The sequence below is a fragment of the Varanus komodoensis genome, unplaced genomic scaffold (assembly GCF_004798865.1).
Source record: "Varanus komodoensis strain SLA01 unplaced genomic scaffold, ASM479886v1 scaffold56, whole genome shotgun sequence".
In the NCBI taxonomy this organism is placed as follows: domain Eukaryota; kingdom Metazoa; phylum Chordata; class Lepidosauria; order Squamata; family Varanidae; genus Varanus; species Varanus komodoensis.
In genome coordinates, this window is record NW_025336169.1 from 1,013,211 (window position 1) to 1,038,142 (window position 24,932).

At 47.3% G+C, this 24,932-nt stretch overlaps 1 protein-coding gene across 3 annotated transcripts in view; it reads left to right on the forward strand.

Moving 5' to 3' along the window:
- MED13L (mediator complex subunit 13L) overlaps positions 1-17,111 on the forward strand; it is a 198,360-nt gene extending 181,249 nt beyond the window's left edge. For all 3 annotated transcript variants that reach the window (XM_044448867.1, XM_044448869.1, XM_044448868.1), the window contains exons 26-31: positions 1,599-1,757; positions 3,535-3,711; positions 8,235-8,389; positions 11,648-11,809; positions 13,111-13,223; positions 14,336-17,111. In XM_044448867.1, coding sequence (XP_044304802.1) covers positions 1,599-1,757; positions 3,535-3,711; positions 8,235-8,389; positions 11,648-11,809; positions 13,111-13,223; positions 14,336-14,468 — 899 coding nt within the window. In that variant the 3' untranslated portion in view covers positions 14,469-17,111. The remainder of the gene's footprint in view (positions 1-1,598; positions 1,758-3,534; positions 3,712-8,234; positions 8,390-11,647; positions 11,810-13,110; positions 13,224-14,335) is intronic.
- The last annotated feature ends 7,821 nt before the right edge of the window (positions 17,112-24,932 follow it).

Below are 24,932 nucleotides of genomic sequence, written 5' to 3' on the forward strand. Positions count from 1 at the left end.
AGCTATATTTAAATTGTTTTGATTTTTGGCCGGTACAACTGAAAGAAGGCATAATAGCATCTTAGTTGTTTAGAATGGGAAGCAGGGCATTTCCAGGAGGCTGCCACATGCTTTGGGAGCACTGCAGAGTGAGGGAGGCAGCCGGGCACTTTCGGCCACTCCAGCTTTGGTAACCCCTCATCCGTGACCCAGCGAGGTGCAAGATTTTCTGTAGAATAGGAGTAGAGTGGGAAGGGGCCCTGAAGGCCATCAAGCCCAACCCCCTGCTGTTGCAGGACACCACGTTACACCACCCCACTCAGGGGGCTGTCCAGTTTCACCTTGAAGGTCTCCAGGGTGGGACAGGCCACCACCCCTCCAGGCAGCTGGTTCCACTGTCGTATTGCTCAGCCAGTGAGGAAGCTCTTCCTGATGTCCAGCCTGAATCTGGGTTGCTGCAACTTGAGCTGATTATTCCGTGTCCTGCACTCTGGTACCAGTGAGAAGAGACCTTGACCTTCCTTTGTGACAGCCTTGGAGGGACTTCTAGAGGGACACCATGTCCCCTCTCAGTCTTGTCTTCTCTTCTCAAGGCTGAACATGCCCAGCTTTCTCAGTCTCGCCCCATAGGGCAGTGTTTCCAAGCCCTGGATCGTTGTTGTGGCCCTCCTCTGCACCCTTCCTGCAACTTTCTTCAGTCTTGGTGCCCAGAACTGGCCACAGGACTCCAGAGGAGGTCTGACTAGTGAGGGGCATAATCAGAAAATTTGCTGTGATGCTTGCTCCAGATGATCTTGCAGAGCAAAAGCACACTGAGAGCCAGTGTGGCGCAGTGGTCAAGAGCATGGGACCGGGACTCAGGCGATCCGGGTTCGAGTCCCCGGTCGGCCACGGAGCCCACTGGGTGACCCTGGGCCAGCCACAGACTCTCAGCCCAACCTACCTCACAGGGGTGTTGTTGTGGGGATAAGATGGAGGAGGAGAAGGCTGTCAGCTGCCTTGAGCCCTTTGTAGGAAAAAGGCAGGATATAAATCCATAAATAATAAATAAAACGGGAGGGCACAGGGTGTTCCACCAGGCTGCGAGTAGAGTGAGGCAAGCTGGGAAGCAGGGCTCCTGCTGGACAGTGGCCTCCATTGTGCTCTTCCTTCACCATCGCCACCATTCCAGCAAAAGGAGAGGAAAAGGGAAGAAGCCCTGCCGAGCGGCCGGTTGCTTGCTTCCCTCCCGCGCCTCCACATCCTTTTCCTCGTGGGTCCTTTGTTAAAAGATGGAACGCCCTTTGGCAGGGACGGCCTTTGTCTCTGCTGAGACGAAAACCACACCAGAAGCCTTTTGGGCTGAGGGGCAGGCATAACCCTGTTCAGCTTATTAAATGAATTAGTAAAGGAGGATAAGGGTGAGGGGGCCTGGGCCTTAAAGACCGCGAACTGGAGAATTATGCCAGAGGAACTGAGTGTGACTAGAGGATTGTACAGAGAGGGGCATGTGATTGCTGTAATGTGGGAATCTGCAGTTACGGCCCCCTCAAGGGTATTTTTCCCCCACAAGTGGCCATTGAGAGACTGCCCCCGGGGGCGGGCAAGTTACATCGTCTTCCTTGCTCTTCCTTCTCCAGACTGGAGCATCTTGCTCGGAGAGTGTTCGCTGCAGACAATCAGCAAGCAGTTGAAGGAGGTGTGTCGAATGTGTGGCATCTCCTCGGCTGACTCTCCCTCCATCCTCAGTGCCTGCTTGGTTGCCATGGAACCCCAGGGCTCCTTCGTGGTGATGCCAGGTAATTATCCACAGCTGTTGGATGACAGTCTGGCCGTGATTTAGCGGCACCGGCAGCTCCTCCTCTGCCCCATCTTTTTCGTTTGGGTCTGTTTTGAGCACGACATGTATTTTTCCTGCTGGATACATCTATGCTGGCAAATCTTGAAATTCCGTGCCATATGTTTGGCTCTGTAAAAAAAGAGGTAGCATGAAGCAGCGGCAGGAGATGAATTGTAAGCTGTCCTGGGACATTTTTTTCATATAGGACGGGGGGAAATATTTCAAATAAAATGAAATAAAATATAAAAGAATAAAATAAAAGAATCTCCTTGCCCACCACTTCTCCCTGCTCCGGTTCTGCAACCCTAGAATATGAAAATAAAACATGAAATCATATCAGCATTTTACTCTGAAGGATGAATAGGGAAATGTCTGTAACACCTGACTGGGTTTGGTAGGAAAGGGTGTCCCCTTGGAGCAATTTCCACCTGCCGTGTCCTCACCAGCCTGGACTGCTGCCATGTCTTTCAGGTCCCCCCGGCGGGACGGCGCATTTTTGTTACAGGGGGACGGGCATTTTTACCCTGCTTCGCAGCCAACAGTGGCTGCTCGGACATCTTCCAAATAGGTGCTTAGCAGGCCCCACCACTGAAAGATCTTTGAAAATGCGTGTGTGGACGGGCCCCAGCTGCGTTGGACTTGCTGTGCGTAAGCCTCTGTACAAGCATTGCATCAAATGGAATCTCCTGTAAAACCGCACCTGGCCTTCGACCGAGCCCTGCGTGGGCCCAGCTTCTCCAAAGGTCTGCAGGAGGTTCTGTCAATGTGAGCAGGGAACGTCTCTGCCGATGGTGCATCTGGCCTTTTCGGGATTTCCCGTTGTGGGACCTCTGTAGTCGTGTTCAGGGAATGCGATTACAGAGCCCTCTTTCGACTCGGAAGCTAGTGAGCATGCGTTCACACCCCCATACCCATTTAGCCCTACATATGAACAGGGCATCAGTTGTAACCTTTTCTAAAACATCTGCAGGCTCTTTGTTTTACAGCTAATTTCTGATTTAAGCATTTCCTACACAAGCCGAAGGACTGGGGCCTAAGGAGCCTCTTTCTCTGCTTAAGAGCACTACATGGGCATAAATGGAAATGAGGCGTGCCCAGAAACACAGACATGTTAGAGTATCTCCCCTAGTTATTTCAAATTTATTAAAAAAGATTTTTCTTGGAGATAAAATCGGTGGGAGATAGGTAAATCCTTGTTTTTCTTTCCTAACCATCCGGGGCTTGTTATGGACCAAAAAAAAAGCGCAGATAAGGCCTTACACAGTGCAACCGTGGTGTGTCCATTAAGTCTGCTGCTCAAGAGTTCAGCTTCCTGCACTGCCTTTCTGTTTTGGAAAAACCATCATTTGCAGTAATAAATAAATCAGTAAACTGCACTTGGTTCCTTGCTCTCCAGACTTGACTTGTAAGCCCACTTCGATCCATCATTTCCAAATCAGGCAGAGAAAGCAAACTGAAGCTGTACTTTGCTGACTTGGATGCGATGGAAAACTATGGCTTGAGCATAGACATCAAAACGATGATTGGAGTGCATGAAAAATGAGTAGAAAAGCTAAATCATGCGCAGACAAGAAAACAAAGGCAAGGGCCAGCTGCGTTTACTATTTCTGGGGAAACCCTGGCTGCACCTCCCCACTCATGCGCAAGGGGTGCTCTTGGGCAGTCCACAGCTAAAATGCCGCCTGCCCCAAACTTCCGATGGCACCTGAACAGCCGCTCTTTGCTTGTCTTGAAAGATGCTGTCACCATGGGGTCCGTGTTTGGCCGCAGCACTGCCCTTAATTTGCAGTCGTCCCAGCTGAATACTCCGCAGGATGCCTCTTGCACGCACATCTTGGTGTTCCCAACCTCCGCAACAATCCAGGTCGCCCCAGCAAACTACCCGAATGAAGATGGGTTCAGCCCCAACAACGGTAAGTCAGCCGCGGTGCCAGAAAGATCCTAGGCTTTCTGCCTTAGCTGCTGCCTCTGCATCTTAAGCATAAGGAGATGAGGACTGTGAGCCTGATCGCGAAAGCTTCTTGCTGTGCGTTGAAGAACAGGGCTCTGGATACGCAGAACTTCCTTTCCTATTCAGGGGCTCTCTCAGCCACCTAAACGTGTGTTTCTAAGCTTAGCAAGTCAAACTGAGCAAGATGCACAAGTGGAACTGAGTCAGTAGACCCTTGTTGTTAGTAGCCTTGACCTGAATGGTACAAGTTTAGGTTGTGGGGACATATGGGACTTGGTACCACCAGGGCTGATCATTTCTTTGCCTCTAGAAAGAAATTAATCCGGCAAATAGGCATGTGAGACTATACTCTCCCCTGTTTTTCCAGGGTCAGTATAAACCTGCTTAAGCTGAGCTAAGATTTGTGGGTTTCGGCCAAGCTTGGAATAGTGTAGCTGGGAGCAGAACACGATGAAATGATTCTGAAGAGGAGTTAATGATATAAACTGGATGGAGTCCCATTGCATCACTAATACAGGCTTTTTCCGAATTCAGATTGCAAACATATTTCAAATGCAGTTTTTAAGCATATATTCAAAACACCACTTTTTCTAATCCGTATTTTTAAAAATTGGGTTTTGATTAAAAGTAGTAATACTCCTACTCTGTTTTTTCTGCAAGGTACATGAGTACTATATCATTTTAGCCTCATAGTTACCCTAATAGCGGGCATAAGATCGCCCAGTGAATTCTCAGATGGGCAGAGATGTCAATCAAAGCCTCCTGAATCCTCAGAATCTTGGCACTCTTAAATACCACAGCACCATTTCTGTCCTCATTCGATCTCCAGCAGAAGAAATAGAACTAGAAAAGGTCCACCAGAGAATGACAACGGCGTTATCTGGAGTTGAGCGAACTTTCTATTCAGGGGGAAAAAATCTAATGAATCTATGCAGAAGTACACCCTCTTTGTATGGATGTTGTGGAATGGTCAGAATCCATTAGTAACATAATTACAGTTAACTTCCTAAACAAACTCATCAGTTAAATGCCTAAATAAACTAGCTGATTACACAATTTTTTTCTTTGGTGCATTTCTAAACTAATGTATTGGGAGGAAGCCAAATGAATCTTTATTTTGCAAAAACACAAGTCACGATATCGAGGAAGGCTCCCCTCTTTTCTTTTTCATTAAAGATCGTGGCTTTGATCTGCTGCTGGAATTTAGTGGGCCTCACGAGGGGATGCCTCCCCTCCATACAGAACATGCCGCTGTCCTTTCACGGCCGTTGAATCCCGCCTGAACACAATGCTTACAAATATTTAACCTATATTAACCTGGCCTTTAGGGCTTCACATACTAATTGGAGCCATGTCCAAAGGCTAGTGTTTTCCAAAAGGGTGTTAGATTTAATTTTCTCAACTCTTGTTCTATGTTTAATAATTACAAAGCCTCTGAAGCTATTAGCCTTCCTATTTGTGCCTCGGAGGCTCTGTGGAACATGGCACATCAGTTTTTGTTTGTTCTGCAAGCATGTAGGAAGGAAGCTTAATAACCTAGGTTAAATCACTTGTAGCTGCCTTTGGAAGAAGATGAAGAAAGACAGACTTCCAAAGGGGAAAGGAATGCTTTAGAAAGGTGGCAGTGAAGAGAGCAGCCCAAAATCCTTTGTCCCCTGGGTCCCTGCTGCAAAACAACAAGAAGCTAATTTTTGGCTGCAAGTGTTTGTTTGCTGCAGAAAGAAGCCAGATTCTTGATCTCCACCCTCCCTTGCCCTGAGTTTCAATCAAATCACGTGCTGCGGTCTTTATGAGCTGTTGCACTTAGTGATTTGGATAGATCAGGCATAAAGCTTCCAAGAAACAGTTACCTTTTAGGGTATGCTTTTTGACAGAGCTGAGCTGAAACGAGGTGGTGTGTGTGGGGGTTAAGCCCCTCTCTCTGCTTCCAAAGGGCCCGTGAATTTTAGCTGCCTCGACCAGGATTGCCAGCAATCCCCGAGTTAAAAAGAAGAAGGTCAAGGGCCTGGCAGCACACTGAGTTCCAGAGACGGTGTCACCGGGTTTCCCAAGTGCTGCCCTGCTTCCCCACAGCAATTCTGAAGGAAGTGCAAGGAGGAACAAACGTGGCCGGCCATTCGGAGAGCAATGCTCTGTGCCTTCTCTCTGGCTTGGTTCCGCGGCATCAGTGTGCTGGCTGCATGTTCCCCAGAGGGCTGGGAATGTGGAGAAACTTTAGGGCCACAGAAGGAACACCTGTGGCTCTCATTCGAGCTAGTCAGTTGCTAACGACTTTCCAAAGGTAGTATTCGTCATGGAGGGATCAGTGTGTAGAAGCATACTTTGCTTCCTTGTTAAATGATGTTGCTGTCATATTTTTTATTAGGCCAAACATAAGGTAGGAGTGTGCGTGTGCGTGTGCGTGTGCGCGCGAGAGAGAGAGAGAGAGAGAGAGAGAGAGAGAATCTTTTGTTTGACCTAATGTGGATAGCACAGCAAACTGGGTCTTGGAAATGTTTTAATGAGCATGTCTACCTTTGCTTTTCATGTTAAATTAGTAACTCTTGACCATCTGAAGAAATTAGGTAATGAGAAGTTCTGCTTCAAGTGGCCGAGCAATAAAACTGTGTTTATACCCAGCAAAAGCCTTGCATGCTCCTGCCCACACAGCTTTATTCCCTCACACAAATTTAAAAAACAAACACTCTTGTGAGACATGTGAAGTGCTGCACCATTTCTGTATCACTAAAACCAAGAGCTATCACAAAAGCCTTCTGGTTTAGAAAAGCCAGGATTTTATTCTTGGTGTTTCCAACTTTGTACATTTAGTTTAAGGTGCTTAGTTGGGTTCTTTTGAGGTACGATATTTTCAAACCTTTCCCTAAGAAATGCAATTTAAATAAATGCAATTAAACCTAAAAAGTCTACCTTCCCAACTGCAGAAGCTACCCTGTTTTCTTCCATTTTTTGTGAGTGCAGCAGTACGGCAGGGAAAGTAGGTGATCAGCAAGCCCTTGTGGGGAGGGCAGAAGGAAGAGGGGTGAGCTTGGCCATTGCTCTGTGGTTGCTGCTTGAGGCATCCTTTGAAAAGGCCTGTAAAACCAACTGCTTTGATTTCTAGGCAACTCAGTTTGGAATCAGATGCCGTTTGGAGACAAGACTGTCCAAAGCAATTTCAGGGCTTTTGAAGCTTTGCATGCAGAGGTTACAATTTTGCAATGCCTACCCTGGAGTAAATCAGTTATTGGCACATGTCTCCTTAGCTGTCAGGTTAGAAATTAGAGTGTAATTTATGTTGAACAGGCTCTTTGAGGTAGTTCTGTGCCTCACCCAGCAGCTTCTCTGCAGATGCCTGGGGCCGTCCCAGCTCCTTTCAGCCAGGGTACAACTGCCCATATTTCACCACATCCCCTGTGTTTCAGAGGTTAAAACTGCAATATTGCCAGATAGGATCCAGGCTGCCACTGTGCAAGTAACGGTGTTACATATTATTTAATGTTCTGTGTCTGTGTCTGTCGATACAGCCTTTGTTATTCCGTGCAATTGATGACAGGAGAGCTGCTCGATAGAATGCAGAGAGCAACTTGAAGCCTTTTTTTCCAGTTGGCCTAACTCCATCCCATTTATCAGGGCGGCTTCCAATCCACATGGTCCAACAAAATTCATCAAAACCTGCAGAGCTGTGGTCTCTCCCCTGGAAGCCTTTTCCTGATGTGAGAGCAAGCAGCCAGGGAGCACTGCGGAGAGCATCTTAATGATGCAGCCCGTCAGCAGGCGCTTGGTTTACTCTTAGCCCGTGCTCACAGGGCACAGCACCCTGGCCCTGCAGTCCAGCTGGCAAGCTCGTTTCCCTCTCAGTTCCAAGGTGATGCAAGAGCCACCACACTAGCTTGCTGCAGTTCCCGTCCCTCAAGCTATGCTTGAAGACTGAGAAAAAATCCTTACCCAGTCCCAGTCAGGGGAGAGCGAAAGAGTGGCCCACATTCCTTTATACTGCTCTTTTAGCAGGATACAGGAAAAAGTTTCACTGAATCGGTTTAGCTTAATTCGCCAGGACATCCAGAAGCCTTTCCCCTTCATTTGCTTCTTTCTGATGTAACACCTGACATTGCTCAATTTCATGCAGCAGCAATTAAAATATGCCAGGCTGCAAATGAACTTCTGTTTGTTCACTCCATTATTTGTGTGTTGATTAAGAATTGTTTTGCTTTCTGAGTCATATGGCTTTCTGAATGATGGTCAATTGACGTATTCTCTGAGGGAAAAAGAGAATTTGCAGCTTGGGCCTCCTGACATTAAACATTGTAGGCCCACCTTTGGCCACAAGCAGGTGTGTTTTGTCTATTATTCAATATGGCAATCCTGCTTACTGTGCTGATGGGTGGGAATATTCCTGTAAGTGTTTCTCCTGGGACAGGAGATGAGCCAGTATCATCCTCTTATGTTTTCAAGATTGCAATGATCTGTATCCCTTTCTGATCTTTTCTTTTGCTCTTCCTTCTTGAGATGACATGTTTGACCTTCCATTCCCGGATGACATGGACAACGACATTGGAATTCTAATGACTGGGAATCTTCACTCATCTCCAAACTCCTCTCCTGTCCCTTCCCCCAGCTCCCCTTCTGGGATTGGAGTGGGACCATCTTTCCAGCATAGTCGGGTAGGTAGCGTGGCTTCTGTACCACCCTCGTGCAAATGTGTTTGGCACGCTGAAAATGCCATTCCTATGTTTTCTGGCCTCATCTCCATATTCGGTGCCGAGGAGCTTGCTTTACAACGGTCTTCACCAAACTGGTACCTTAAAGAAGTGTTGCATCATCGCCTGTGCGGCTAACAGGAAGTTGTGGTCAAAGTTGCTTTCTGGAGATATGTTGTATATCACCAAGGCCAGCCGTGCTTCTGGCTGTTGATCACAGGGGTTCGGTTACCGAAATACCTTTGGTATCAGAGAAGCACTTTAAGGACTTTGTTTTGGAAATGGAATAGAATTCAGTCCCACAGAAGTGCTACTGTTAAGGGGAGAGATTTTTCTGCTTATAATAAAACTACACTTTGGAACACTCGCTCTCCAGGTGCTGGAAATGTTATGTAGATTTTGTTTTCTTAGCCCAGGGTGCTTGCAGCTCAGCAGTTAGTTTTACTTAAAGTGGCTTTTAAGAAGCCAGTTCCAGCCTAAAAGCTTATTTAAAATGTAAATTAATTGTGTTTATTCCTGAAGTGAAAGGTGCTCTTTTTAGGTTAAAAGCTTAGCATAATGTTGAAGTGTTTAGCAGAGCCCCCCCCCGCCCCCGCTTGCATTATCCTTGCTGCTCGACATTTCATGGGCTTCTTATTTACATCCATCGTGTTTTTCTTGGAAAATGCACAGAATCTGCAGGTAGTGTGTTTTTAACAGGATGGCAGGAACAGGACTTGTAAAAACACTCTTTCAAAAAGAGCATTTTGCTTCATCTTTCCCAAACAAATTGTGTGTTATAATGGGTCATGTCAGGCTGGAATTCGGGAGCCCAGATTCTAGTCCCTGCTTGCCATGAAGCCCAGTGGGTGGCTTGGGGCAGTCACTGACTCTCTGCCAGGCCTACTTCACAAGATTGTTGCAAGGCTAAAATGGCGAGGGGGGGGGATTATGTAAGATGCTTTGGGTTCCTGGCAGGAGGCAAAAATCAGAGTAAATAAAGCTAATAGAAAAGTTCAGACATGGCTTTTTCTGACTATTAGCATATCTGTTCCCAAGTATCTGTTTTCTTCTTCTCACTTAAGACAACATGACTTTCCTTTTTAGAATCTTGAAAGTTATGGATGAACTTGAGTGGCAGCTCCTGCCCCATGGTGCAAACTTTCCACTTTACCTGGGTGCCTTTTATCTCAGCTGCTCTATTCAAGGTGGCTGGTAGATTTCCTTTTAGGGAGCAAGTGCAAACCTGTGAAGGGTATTGCAGGTGATGCCAAATGTGAAAATGGGAGGCTGCTGGTGCTAATTCGGTTGTTCTCCAGAGGGGGGGTGCTTGCCCGTTGCTGCCATTCACATCTCTTCTGGGGTATCCCTTGCTTCTGCATCCCTTGTTAACTGGCCTGTTTCTTGCCATCCCCGGACAACAGAGGCTTCCCCCTTCTGTCCTCAGCCCCTGAAGCCACTAGGCAAGCATCCCAAGTTTTCTGAGGACCGTCCTCACCACTGCACAGCAATTCTGCAGGCCTTCAATTTCTGCTGTAATGAGATGAGTGATCAGGGAGTTCAGAAACCCAGGAGGGGCCTCTCTTAGCTGAATGCCTTTTGGAGCAACTAGTTTAACCATTAACTGGAGTCTGGTAATTGAGGTGTAAATTTTGTCCTTACAAAAGCAGCAGCGTGTGAGCATTTCCCCCTGGGGTCAAGGGAGGGCACCCCTTCATCCATGGACCTTGTAATTGATTGCTGCAGTGGGTGAGCCGTGAGCCATGCCGCTTCCCTTGCCAGCTATTGAATTTTGAGCCCAGCGAGCTTTGATGCGGTGTGGACCGGCCAGCCCTGATTACTGGATGAATAAAGGAATTCCGCTTTAGCAGGGTACCCTGAAGAAATTGGTCCCTAAGATTTTTTTTCTTTTCTTTTTTTGCAGTGATTAAACTGCTAACCTTCTCTTACGCAGTTATAAAATTTAAAGTACACGCTGCTTTGTGAAGCTGATTCAATTAATGACATCAGGATAAGTAACACAAACACTTAGCAGCACCTACTACAGAAGTGAAGTGGGCTGGATCCTCAGCAGAAGTACTTTTGGTTCTGGTCAGAGAAACCTGAGTTTTCTTAAGTCTTCAGGGTGACAAAAGATGCCTTGATTTGTTTTGCACATTTTGATCCGCTTTCTGAAGAATTTCATGAGTACTAAAAATTGGGCCTGTCATCTGGAAATCTCTGTGGGCAGAGCATCCTCTCAGCTTTTAGCCAACCGGACTTCTGCAGGAACAACTCCATGGCCAAACTGCAGGCTTTTTTTGTTTGTAGAACAATGTGTGAATGTATGAATATACAGGTCAAAGAACAAATGAGCTGGTCAGACCAAAAGAAGTCCAGCATCCAGTCCCCGCAGCGGTCAGCAGATGTATGTGGGGGGCCCATTAGCAGTGCGTGAAATGCAGTAGCTTCTCCCTGCTGTTTTCCAGCTGTGAACTCCAGGGGGCGCCAGCCATATAAGCGCCACCCTCCATGAATTTGCCCAGTCCTTTTGTGACGCTGTTCAAGTTGGAGGCCATCACGACATCCAATGGCAGCGTCCAATTGGATGGCAGCATCGAACGGGAACATCCGCTTCCCGTTGCTTAGTATGTACCCTGTGAAGCAGCGCTGCCTTTTCTCCCCCAGTTAGCCTGACTGGGAGCCTCAATGACAGGGGGGAAGATAATGCGTCCAATATGGTTGGCTGGGTGGAAAAGCCAGTGTGGCATAGTGGCCAGGGAGCCAGGGGACCCAGGGTCTAGCCCCCACTTGCTGGGTGACGGTGGGCCAGTCACTGGCTTGCAGCCTGACCTACCTCACAGGGTTGTTGTGAGGATAAAATGGAGAGCACGATAAAGTTCGCTACTCTGGGGTCCTTGCAGGAAAAGCTGGGATACACATTTAATAAAGGGATAAGTATATGTAAGACTGAAATGCTGGAGCGAAACAGAATTTAAATATGCACAAACACTTTTAGCAACTCTGTTGACACCTGTGATACTCAAAGAAGCCGCTGCTCTTCACATGGTTTTGTGGTCATTGAGTGAATGAGAAGTGGTCAAGGGAAGGCCCGGATGGGCAAGCGCGCCACGCTGGGATCTGCAAGGGAAGGGGGTTCCCAGCCAAAAGCCAAGCCACGCTGCCTTCGTTGTGCCGTGTATATGCTAGCCGGCTTGCTTTGATGCCGAGCTGGATTTTACCTCCCTCCTCTTGTTTTTCCAGAGCCAAGGAGAGCGTCTTCTCTCCCGGGAAGCACCTGAAGAACTGAAGCAGCAGCCTCTTGCCCTGGGGTACTTTGTCTCTACTGCCAAAGCCGAGAACCTTCCCCAGTGGTTCTGGTCGTCCTGTCCGCAGGCCCAGAACCAGTGTCCCCTCTTTCTCAAGGTAGGTGGAGCATCTTGGACCTGGCAGAGGATGGGAAGCCCTATATGGTGGAACCTGCCCAGGGAATACCCCCGTGCCTGTTATTTCTAATACCACGCTTTCTAGCAGCTTGTATAAAACCTGCTCCTCCAGACTGCTTGGCCCTTCTGGCTTAGCCAAAGAGGAGAGATGACTGGCACTGTAGACCTAAATTTCTGGAGTGCCTCGTGCGCCATCCCAGTGCCCCTTCTTGCTTGTCTAAGACCATACCCCAAGCAGGAAAGGAAAGGCAGCTCAGCAGTCATTCTCTGCACACCGTTGCAGAAATGTATCCATGCTTTTCACACAGAGAGCCCACTCCCAGTCTCTGGCTGCTCCAGTGAAAGGGGATTCCAGGTAGCAGGGCTGAGGAAGCACCTCCACCTGGCCCTGACGTCAGTTCAAATTTGAGCAAGCGAAACACGCATCAGGATGAGTCAGTATAAGGCGCCTGATTACAGTTGTAGGTCCCATCATTTAGGTCCACTTGAACCCTGGGTTTGGCACTGCAGTGGCTTTGGTTGCCAGCACAACAATGGAACCCATGAGCTGGGGAGGTGGTGAGCTCCCCCACACTGGAGGCATTCAGGATGCAGCCTGAGGGCCCTCTGAGAGAGATGGTTCAGCTGGGAGTCCTGCCCTGAGCAAGAGATTGGACTCAACGGCCTTGTTGAGCCCCTTCCAGCTTTGCTCTTCTGTGAGTCTGGGATTCTAGCCTATTGCTGGTGAAGAACAGAGAGGCAGAAGGTGTGGCAGGAACGCTCTGGGAATTCTGTTCCTGGGAGCTCTTTCCAGAAGCTGGTCAGGGGACAAGAGTGGCTTTAGTCCCTTGATGGCCCTAAATGGTCGGAGGCTGAAGCTCTGTCTTCTGCTCCCTGAATTGTAGGATCTTCCTTCTGAAATGCGGGGTGTGGTGTTCAAAGCAAGGCAGGGCCTCTTCTGTGCTACTTGAGCTGTCGCATCTTATCCCGATGAAGTCTCATCTGGTTTTGTGACATCAGCTGAAAATATACTGGGCCATTCCCTTAATGTACAGTAAATCCTTCTAAACTGTTTTTATGTTGGCCTTTTATTTCTTTTAAATCTGACTGCACCCAGACCTATTTTAAAGGGGGTGTTGCTGTTAAAATATGCAACCTGCCCATGAGCAGAAAGATGCCTTTTCTTCTTCCCGAAAAAAGACCTCCTTCCAGTCCCCCAGGCCGCTCTTGGTTTGGCTGTGTGCTTTGAGGGCGGCTGTTTGCTTGGTCCTGTGATCCTAAAGCGTGTCCTTCTCCAAACAGGCTTCACTGCATCATCACATCTCTGTTGCGCAGACGGATGAGCTGCTCCCCGCTCGGAACTCGCAGAGGGTTCCCCACCCCTTGGACTCGAAAACCACGTCTGACGTCCTGAGGTGACTGATCCCCAAGTTTTGCATTTCCATGTTTTCTCCTTCGGTGGCGTGTCTTTGGTCAGGCTCCTGCTCTTGGACGTTTCTGCTCAGTCTGGGGGACGTGGCATCCTCATTCTGCAGGCCTTTGCAGGGGTGCAGGGATCCCATTCTTCCGCTTTTGTAAAAATCCTGACCCACATATTGCTGCAGGATTCCCTGTCCCAGCCACCCGGAAGACCCGTTTTCTCCACCCTCTCATGAAATCTCCTCTCCCCTTTCTTGGCCTGAGCCATGGTGGTTTACCATTTATTTTAAAGAGTCTTTAGAAGCCTCTGTTAATGGCCTCGAGGTGTATTTGCAAGCTCAGGTCTTACCATACACCCGAGTCCTGCCTTGGAGAAAGTAAGTACCTTTTAGCTGCTGCCTGACTTGAGGATGTGACTCTGTCTACCAAAAGCACTCAGAGAAACTTCTGTAAACTGTGGGTGACACGAGAAGATAAACGTCTCTTTGGATGCTTAGGATGCTTTAGCCTGCATGCTGCAGCCCCTTTTAATTGCTTTTATAGATGTTTACTTCATTATGTTTTAATTGGTTTTAATGCATTTTACTCTGTTAATATGCTTTATGCATTTTATGCCTAGGAAGGCCTCAGCAGTTCTAGGCAGCCTATAAACACATGCAAATAAGAAATAAATAATGAAACAAATAAACAATAAATAATAAATAAAGCACAGATTAGGAGGGTGGCTACCTAGAGAAGGGTCTTCTCTGCAGTGGCACCCCAATTGTGGAATTAGTTCCCCAGAGAGGGTTGCCTGGCACCCTCACTTTATTCTTTTCGGCGCCAGGCCAAAGCCATTTTATTTTCCCAATGTTTTAAGACCTGGCTGTTTTAACTGGGGTGTTATTGTTAGTGGAATTAGGACGCTGTGTTTTACATTTTTTACATTTTGTATTGTTAAACCATCCCGAGACTTGGTTATGAGACGGTCCAGAAAAGTTTGAAAGAAAGAAAGAACGCACGCACAGATTGTGGGATGGAACGGGAGGCTCATTCTAGCCAGCATGACCTGAGTTGCTGAAGTGACGCTCATATTTCCTCTCTCGCGCTGTCTCCTCCTCTCCTCCAGGTTTGTTCTGGAACAGTACAACGCACTGTCCTGGCTCACATGCAATCCCGCAACGCAGGACCGCAGCTCATGCCTTCCTGTGCACTTTGTGGTGCTCACGCAGCTGTACAACGCCATCATGAACTTCCTCTAACAGCGCAGAGGCGCCTGGCCGACCTTCCCCCACCGCACGAGAGATGCGCCGTGGCCTGCGCGAGTTCAGCTTCCTCCTCCCCGGCCAGCCACTGGGGGCCCCGTGGCGCTTGGTCCCCTGCAGAATCCTGGGACGCCACATCAGTGTTCGAAGTCGACCAGGTCGAGCACGCCAGCACTTCCGTCAGCTGTCACGGATTGCCGACAGTGGATATCATAAAACCTCCAGGCAGTTTTCATTTCATAGCTGGGCGCTAAGGAGCAATGGACCATAAGGAAGACAGTGTCTTCGTGCTCGTGTGTCCTCCTTTTGCTCGAGGGGGGAGTCCCATTCTTCGAAGCAAAACATTGCAGTGACCAGTTAAGAGTGCCCAAAGCTCACGATGTTCCTTCAAAACCATGAGATGGACTTGGCTGCGATTCTAGTAGTTTATAAATAGTGGGATTTTCTCTCTACCTGGAATTCCTGTCAGAGTGGATTGGGATGGATGCATGCATGCGTTACCTGTCCATGTAGATGAAAGATCTGGAGAGACACTTAAGTTTGTTTGTTTGTTTGTTGTTTTGCTTTTAATTTATTTATAGGGGCTATTTATAGGGGCCAGAGAGGACCAGGTACATCCAGCTCCATTCCGCTGAGAACTATTTATCAACATACCTCTCGCTCTTCTGACCGAGAAATGGAGCAAAAACCATGAAAAATCCAAATAGCAGTTAACAAGAGCAAGTGAGGAAGAATCACCATTTTTTTGGTGGACACCTTGGGTTAAGGAACTCTGTTTGTAGTGAGGTTGAAATATGTAAATGAATGATGACACGGTGCCAATACCCGAGACCCATAGGGGGCTGTCAACACTTTAGAGTCTAACAAAGGAGAAATACTGATTTAGAGAGGAGTTTGACAAATATGGAAATTATTCCTGAAGCCCAAGTCACCCAAAAGCAGGATAGCTCAGTGCTCTAAACATCAAAACACTGTATATCTACTTTCTTGTTTACACTTTTGTCATTTTCAAGTCTGGTGTATTTTTTCTGACTACAGGAAGAAATGCTTTTTCAAAGAAATGACTTTTAAAACTGATCTCGTTAAATTAGTACTTGAAAGTTTTGAAAAAAAACAAGCAAAAAAACACTGAGGTCAAAAATGGCCTGGTTTAATTAAAACGTTGGCCATTTAAACAAAACAAAGTTTAAAGGAAATTGTATTATTTTTATGCCTCCTTAATTCTAGGATTTAAGAGATCTATAGTGTAAATGCCGTGCCTGATACCGTTGCTTTGTGCAGGCATGGGCTACGTCTAAGAAGAGGAATCAATTAGAGGGGGATTGGTCAGCTGGCCATCCTTGGAGAATCCTTTACCATTTTTGAAGTTCTTCCAAAAGTCTGTCTCGTTCTGGTTAAAAAAAATAATAATTAGAATTTCTATGAATTTAAAGGAATATTTTTCTTGAAATGATGATGTAATGTTTAAATCAAATTTATTATTTAAAAAAATTCCATGCACAAGGGGGATGGATTGGTCAGAGGAAGACCCTGTAAATGGATCACTTTTATTCTCTGCTCCAGGCCACCCACCTGGGGGAACCTTTGCAATGTACAGGAGGAAATCAGATATATCGAAACCATTTGTATCTAATGTATACAGTGTAAAATTGATTTTAAAAATATTGCATTACTATTTTTTCTTAATCAGAAAGGAAAATTCTCAAGGCCTTTTGAAGAGCATTAAAAGATGAAGATTGTAAACTTGTATACAAAAAAAATTAACTTGGTGAGGGAAAACTATATAAAGTTATCTTTTACCACTTTGGGGTTATTTGTTCCCAAGAGTCACCTGAACTTTGGATTATAGCTGCGTTGGCTTTTTTTTATGGGCTGTTTCTATTGGGGTTATTTTCTTCCCCAGAGATCTAGTTCTAATGCAAAAATTAAAAATACCTCTAACCCCACAAATAAGGGGAGGGGTATTAAGGAGTAGTTTTCATCTGGTGGTGTTTATTTAATTTTTTTTAAGTTAAGAGAAACTGGTAACATATTTATACATTTTTTGTGCAAAATAAATGAATGGCAATAGATTTTAAAAAGAAGAAAAATCTTATGTACTTCAGTGTGAAAATCTGTATAATATTTCCCTTTAAATATGCATTATTTTACTTGTGAGTTTTTTACTGAATTAATCTGAAATGTACAAGCCCTGGATTTCCTACAGAGTGAAAAAGTTATTTTATTTTTTTTAATTTCTAATTTTGGAAATCACACAGAAATCAGAATTATTGCCGTTCAAGCGCGGGGGGGAGGGAGGCAAGGGATGGTCCGGCATGCTTCTCTGTATATTTCAGAACCTTTTTTTAAATGTAAAAGCTGTACATTTTTGGGGGGAATTCTGATTTTTTTCCTTGAACATTTTGCAGTGAGCCTCTTTTATAGCCAACAATTTGAAACAAAAACAACAAAAAACCTATGTGGAGTTCATTTTAAATCTTACAGTATATCGCTGGTACAATACACTAAAAAAGACTTTGATAAAAAGAAACAATAATAATAAAGACCTCCATTTTAAATGTCATTCATATATACCTTGTGGATGAGAGCTATATACTTTTACACACTTTTTTAGATGAATAAATTATTGAATTACTGAAATGTGTGTGGATTTTGCAGCTCAATTCTCTTCTTGGGTGATTTGCCAGCTGCTCGTAAGCCCAGCTAGTGCGTGTACAGAAAGGGAAGGATGCAGACAGAACTCCAGGACTGCATTCTTCCCACTGGGACATCCTGTGAGATCTTTTCAGTGTGGACCATTAACTGGAATTTATCCAGCCGAATAAATGCCCGGACAAGAACAAGGTAAAGACACTGAGCAGGTTCTGTGAGATATTACAGATAGAACTGGGCCCTAAATTGGCTATATCCTATTACAGTGTCTTGAAAATAGGAGAATTCTGCCCTGGGAACATGTGGAGCCAGCAGTAATGAGCAGGGGATTTTGGAAATCCCTCTTGCTTGAACACCCGGCCAAGCATCTGCTGCCTTCTGCTATTGTAGCCCAACCCCTCCATCCAATGTTACACTAGCAGTAAAACTGCAAGAACCGGAGTTGTTCTTGTAAGAATTGTACGACAGAACAAGTCAAAGTCATAAAACCATGTGTGCCAGCCCGCCCCTTAAGAACTGGGGCAGACGCCCTTCTCCGGAGGCCCTCCCTGAAGGAGATTAGGAGGGTGGCTACCAGGGAAGGGCCTTCTCTGTGGTGGCACCCCAATTGTGGAATGTGCTCCCAAGAGAGGTGTGCCTGGCGCCATCACTTTACTCTTTTCGGCACCACGCAAAACCCTTTTTATTTTCCCAATGTTTTAAGACCTGTGTTTTAATTGGTGTTTTATTATTAGCTAAATTTTAGGATGCTGTGTTTTAATTTTTTTTCTTACATTTTGGATTGTTAAACCATTCCGAGACTTCGGTAATGGGACATCCTACAAAAGTTTAAAAAGAAAAGAGCTAGCAGAATGACGTTATAGGATACAACCCAATGAGTTAGTCCTAACCAAGCTGCCTTTGGCAATCCCCCTCCCTTTGCAAAGAAAGGGGGAACCTCCACATGGGCTTCTTGACGACTCTGCTAGGTTGTGTGGAATCTGCTTGTTGGCCCAATTCATCCGAGTCCTGTGTGACTTTCTAAGAAACGGGCACTACCCGGCACGTTTTAGGCATGACCGGCGTTCACAGCACCATGTCAAGCATACCTGGCAGCCTCCAAGAATCCTGACCTTGTTTTCTTTACTGTACACTTTTCTGTCCAGCTGTGAGGCACCAATTAAACAATTCAAGCACACCATTCAAAAGCCAAACTATAAAATCCAAATCTAAAAACAATGAAGTAATCTTGCGGCAAAGTGAGCAAAGTTAAAATAGCATTAAAAAACCCTTAAATGATTTCAGTTTGTAGAACAGAGCAAGTGAAGTGTTCCTTGACGTTCAACCACTGTGAAAGCTTCCAGGATAATGTTCCCATCCAGCGAGCAACAGAATCCATGAACGACAAAGCAAGATGAACTTGCCAGTAGGGACTGAAGGTAAGTGACGCAGGTGCACGGCAATGTCTAACAGCACCTCTCCTCACACGCCCGTGGCATCAGCTCACCTGTCGTTTCCCAGCTTCTGAACTACAATTGGTTCCTGGTCCTTTGTTTCTTGGGAAGGGTAAATGCCACTCACACCGAACAGGTGTGTGTTCCTAGCTCAGTCCTGCACAATTACTCTGTGATATAGATGGTCTAATTTCACCCTGGATGTAAATTGCCCACTGTCTCTTTTTTAACCAGAGACGGGAGAGTTTGGGGAGTACCAAAAAATAATGTCCTTTGCCTCTTTACCATCCTTCCAAATACCACCTCGGAAGTTTTCCATTCGCCGTAATGGAGAATAATAAGCTCAGCAGAGGAGGGAACAAAACCTTTTTGCCTCATCCAAATCTTCCTCAGCAGCTTTTGTTATAGGTGCACATGTGTAGTGTGACTACTACATGTATCTGTAGCTTGTTTTTTGGCCCCTGAAACATATTTTTTAAATCACTGGTCATCAGAATGAAGACAGAATTCTATTTCAATTTTTTAAAAATAGAAAACAGGCTTTTTAATTGCTGCAGTGATTTGACTTAAAAATAATGTTTATTTCTCCTGCAGCCAGCCTCTGTCCTGTCACTGCTCATTTCAAGCCTCGCAATGCAGCCTGCTTTGACCTGCACGCAACTTTTCTGGTTTTCATTATCATGCAGAAATAAACATTAGTTTTATGTCAAATCACTTGCTCTTTTCACTGAAAGTAGAAACACCCTGGACGTGCCCAAACAGGAAGACTTTGCTCCACAGCGACAGCTTTATTGTTTCCAGCGTTAACACAAGGATAGAGCTACCTATTTCCTTGTGTTTGAAATCTGATCTTATCATGTTGGCAAATGTTTTCAAGGGGCCAGACTGTTCACGGCCGCAGGCCATGGACCTTTGCCACTGTGATAGCATCAAAGAAACAGCCGTGAGTGCAACGGGGACCCAGGTGACGCTTAGCATGTCACGGTAAAACACACAGGGGAAGTAAAGGCACCACTCTGGGAGGCCACAGCTGGAAGTGGAGAACGTCTCCTGGGTCAGCTGCACTGGCAGAAATGGACTTCCCACCCTTCCTTCTGACAGCAGGCACCCCGAATAGGTCACAGGTCCTGTTTCATGGGATGAACTCCCGAGATGGGGAATGGCTGCCTATAACTTGGGCAAGGGGACTTTCTATGAATATAACCCTTCCTCTTGAGAATGGCAGATCCTGGACCCAACCCGCATTCCACTGGTAAATTTCTGTCCGTAGCTCTTAACCCACATTGCTCCTGGGGAAGGCCTTAGCAGTGGCATTTCAATCTAAGACTTGGAGGGGAGACCCCACTAAAGTTGGGAAACCACTGGACTATAGGTAGTTGGAGACATGGCCAGCACGGACAACTCTGGAGAGCCAGAATGAGGCCCCAAGCAGGCTGGATGGACCGCTGGTGCTGCAATTCTGCTCTCCGGCTTCCACAGCTTCCTTAGCAACACTTGCGCACCTTGCAGTGACCTCTTCAACTTGGTTTTACCTTTCTTGACCTATATGCACCTTCTAGCTGAACATCTCTTCTTGTGGTATTAAGCAACCCCCAAGCATTTTGGAGAGATCCAGCCCTCTTGACTCTCTCTCTCAACCTCTCCTTTTCGCCAGCTCCTTGATTTATTGTAGTTTCCTCTTTGGAAGTGAAATATGACTATCTTGAATGTGCTTTGCAATGCAGTGACACTACGGTCAGTTTCCAACTGGTTCAGCAACACACGCACCTGACTGGATTGCACCGCTTATGAAATCTCCTCCTTTCTGGTTGGTTCCATGACTAGAGAGGTTGTGGTTCTTTAGGGGACTGAGAACCTTAACCACTTTGACATGACTGATATTTTCATTCATCCAGTCAATCTTGGGAAACAAATTTTCCCTCTGTTTACAACTTCCTCCTCTGAATTCTTCCCCGATTTCATTCTCTCTCTCAGATCACCCAGAGCAGAAGCAGTAGCAATGCTTTTAGGTGTTGAGGTGTTCAACTGATGCCCAGGAAAACGGAGCTGAAGCCAGCCCTGCCACCCACAGAAATCCCCCAGAGATATTTGCCCCCTTTAAGGTTTCTGCTTTGTTTTATGTTACGTTCTCTTTGACAGACAGAGAAAGCCCAGCTTTGGGGTCCTACCTACCCTAAACTCAGCTTCCAAAACCTCACGACCACTTTTCCCCACATCAGGGCAACCGGCATGCACCGTGACCCCTAATTCAACCCCAGCACTCACTGCGAAAATGTCTAGATGATGCGCGGTATGTGCAACACCAGGCAGGCTACTTGTCATGCAAGCCTCACGCCCGTCGCCAATGCAGCTGTTGATGCCTTGAATGCCTGCACATCCCGTCACCAGGAGCTCCCCAGAGACCTCCGCGGCCCGAGAGGAATCGGTTTCCGCTTTTCTGTGCTCCGCGATGTCGCCTGCTGCGAACCTAACTTGCTTTCTGCGCTGCTCTAGACTCACAATCACCATCACCCCAGCCCAGCTTTTGCAGGCCCGCTCCCTCTGTGTTCCCACTCATGATACCGGCTACTGGGGGAAGGGACAGGGGAATGGAAAACTGGGGAGAAGGGCACCCCAGGAAAAGGCATAGGTCACCGGTTCCAAGTGCAGCTCTCTAAGCGTCGACTCTGCATGTGCATGTGCGTGTGCGTGGGTGTCCACGTCCGTCCCCGTCCATGCCCAGCAAGGATACTGCATCACACCTGTCCCTCTGAACTGTAGGCCATGCTCCTTATGAGGGCCACAGAGGTTTCCCGCAGGCCCTGCCCGGGCTGGCCCAGCGGCTCTGTGAGCATCGCTCGGTGGCGCTTGGAGGTGCTGTTCCTCCAACCCCACTTCCCTCCACGGAGAGGAGTCAAACGGGCAGGACCTGCGTGATGTTGACAGAGCCCGGTGTGCTGTAGACAGGTATCCTGCGTGTTTTGCTCGTCCTGCCGCCGCGCGGTCAGATGCACGGCTTTTCTCTTTAAATAATTATTTCTAACCTCACTTCGCTGCCTATCCCATTATTCAAAGAATGTACTTAGTAAACCCCTTCTTTTTTTGGCCATGCCGTTTCCTTTGCAGGGATTCACAAGCGGCTACCGTGCAGAGGCAGGTGAGGGTGGGCACACTCAGAGTGCCTCGGTTCTCAGCCTGTGTTCTCAACCCATCAAAAACTCAAACGTCAACTTGGATGCAGCTCTTTCAAAAATGATAGTAAGCAAGGGGATTCCTTTGGCCATCAGAGTGCTTTATCTTAATCCGATGGGGTCAGAACTCAAAGCTGTACCTCCTGCAACTCACCCAAACCGAAGCGAGAGGAAGGAGAGCCAGCTTCGCATCTGAAACGGCAAGGCCTTTTGCTGGGTTCCTGCCCAAGAGAGGCCCCACTGCAGCCCCAACACAGGCAGACTGTCGCTCAGCCTGCACCCCCATCAAAGTCAGCACAGCTTGTGCCACTGCCCAGATGCTTCTCCTGTCCTCGCGCTGGCTGAATTATTCGCCGAGCATGTACGTCTCGGAAAGGCCCCGGGGCACCGAAGCCATACTAAATGGGCACTTTAGCAAGAGCAGCTTCCCTTTAATGGCTTCTCCGTAGAGCGTTCCTTGGCTTTTAGGCTCTTTTGCAAAATCATTACTTAATCGATACACGCTGCGCTGGACGGCAGGACCTGGCCTTTGGGTTTTGTGGTGGAGCAGTCCAAGTGGCTTTGAACAAAAACCAACGAGGCTGAAAGAGAAAGAGAACGAAGTCATCGGGTTCCAGTGTGGATGTCGCTTAAGAGAGTGGCGTGGGAATGGGAACGCGCAATCAGAAATGGAGCTGCAGGGGACACAAAGAACATGAGATACACCTTGTTCAGAGAAGAGAGGAGGTCTGGAAGGGAGAGTGGAGCAGGAGAGAGGAATCTGGGCATGCAGAAGCTACTCAACTCACCTGGACTGTGTCTCACATGGCGGAGTGACCCTGCGGCCCGCTTGCCGCCACCCCGCGAATGCTGGGGATCCCCTCTCCAAAGTGAGAGGTGGAGCTCCACTCCTTCTCAGCCCTGTCACAGGGCTTTGGCCTTGGGAGGAAGGCAGGGAAGGAGTGAGGGATGGGACAGGAAGGAGGAAGAGGCTGCTTTGCCCAAGCGCCACCCACCAGCACGCAGAGCAACCCAGTCGGACAGCCTGCCTGGCAAAGAAAGACTCCTTGGAAGGCTGAGCCACTCCAGAGGTGCTGCTCTCCTGGAAGTCTGCAGCCCTGGGGGCTCCCATCACCCAGGTGCCTGGCCGACAGGACGGACTCCTGCGTGCGGTCGGTCTGACAGGGTGCAGGGTGCTGCTAGCCAAGGTTTTTTCACATCCACGCCATCACTGCTCTCCAGAACCGCCCAGATGTTTTGGATCCCAAGTATACCAGCCTTCAGGTTGCCAACCCAGCTTGCATTGCAGCCGCGAGCGAATGGAAGCCTCGAGGGTTTGCTCGTGAGGATGCAGTCCCATGGGAGGACTTGCACCTAGGAAGCAAAAGTCGAATTTCAAGCCACAGTTGCAAGCTGCATGTTTTCCATACCTCAGTAGAAGCATGGAAAATAAACACTGACACTGGCAGAATTGGCAGCATTACATGGCAGGATGGACAGCTCAGATGGGAATATTTGCGGTGTAATAGCCACAGCACCGGTCTGGAGTTGAAGGTTGAAAGCCCAGTTCAGACATGACCACCCCTCCACCCTGGAAGTTCCCGAGCCAGCCACGCTTTCTTGGACTAACCGGAGGTGAAAAGGAGCCCTTGAGCTCCTTGAGAAAAGGGTGAGAGAAGCCACTTTGCTTGCAGAAAGAGTGATTCTAGGTGATTCTAGGTAATTCTTGGTGTCCAGCTGCTAGGAAGAAATGAACCCTGTGCTAGGCATAATTAGGAAAGGAACTTAAAAAGCCACAATCATACTCCCCTTTTCCACATCTGTGATGTGGCCACACTTAGAATACTCTACACACTTCTGATCATTACACCTAAAAAGCATATTGCAGAGTTGGGGGCAGGGCGATGCAAATACTAACAACAACCTATTAATAATCACAATATCATTTGGAAAAGAAGCGGGTTTCTCCAGCCTTCTGAGAGGTCAGTGTTGCATTACAGAACAGCTGCTCCTGACTTCTTCTGCTTTTGTTCCTGCCATCTCTTTGGCCGACTCTGAAGTGCGGCCAGGGAATGCCGTGGCCACTGGGGAGTGTCACCCACAGAGCAGCCGCTGCCCAGAGGGGAGCCAGCACGGACGCAGCCGGGTCAACACAGCCGTGCCAGAAGGATCGGCTCGGGCTGTTCCTGCTCCCTCACTCGCCGTGCGCTTCAGGGGACAGAACGCCTTGCCAAGCGCTAATGGACATCATGTCTTCATACTTCCCTGGCCAACCAACAGGGCCGTGTATTTTCCGAAGGAGTTGGAAGCCGCGGGTGGAGGAGCCCTCCAAAGAGGTTCCAGAACGTTCGAGCCAGTTCTATATTTCTTGGCTCCAGTCCGTGGGTTGATCTTTATCATCTCTAAAATTATGTTAATTGTCTTTATGTCTGTAAATGCCCTGGGAATTTGCCAGAGTGTGAGAGATTCCAAGCAGGCAGAAAAGAGGGGGCAAACAGCCTTGATCTTTCTTCCCACACATTGTCCCCTGCAATGAGACCAGATGGGATGCAGGGAATAAGCTACCCAGAGGTTTCCCTGTGGCTAGCAATGCAGCTTTGGGCCTTATGGTTCCCCTCCCACCCCCACTCTTTGCTCAAAGCAAATGGTTCTGGAATAAAGGGTCCCACGGCAAGATTGCCTAAATTTCAGTAATTTTTTAAGAATAAAAATAGGTTCATGGCAAGGTTCTTGCCATGTGGCTGGCTCTGTTTTTATACTTGAGTTTTATTCTTTTTCAGTCTTCTTGGTGTTCTAATATTATGCTTTTAAGTCTGGCTTCATGAACCAGGCAAATGCAATCAGGAAATGTGATAAACAGATGGACTTAGCCATGGTCCTTCTGTGAAGAGCAAGGTACCACTGCACTGATGCAAGAGAACTGTTCTCCACATCACACGGATGGTTCCAAATCAGACAGATGGAGCTTAAGTTGTTCCAAGAGCATAGGTTAAATTGGTCCAGGAATATAGCCTAAGCTGGGCCAAGATGGAGCTTAAGTTGGTCCAAGAATCACTGATCCTGCTGAAGGTCTTCATGACCATCGAATGGCCATCCTGGGAAGACACATTATCATTCTATAGCTATGTACGTACGTGTCATAAAAACCCCACAGCACGGCAATCCACTCCACTTTCTGCAACCTGAGTAACACACCTATTTTTCAAGCAACACCCCACATGCACACC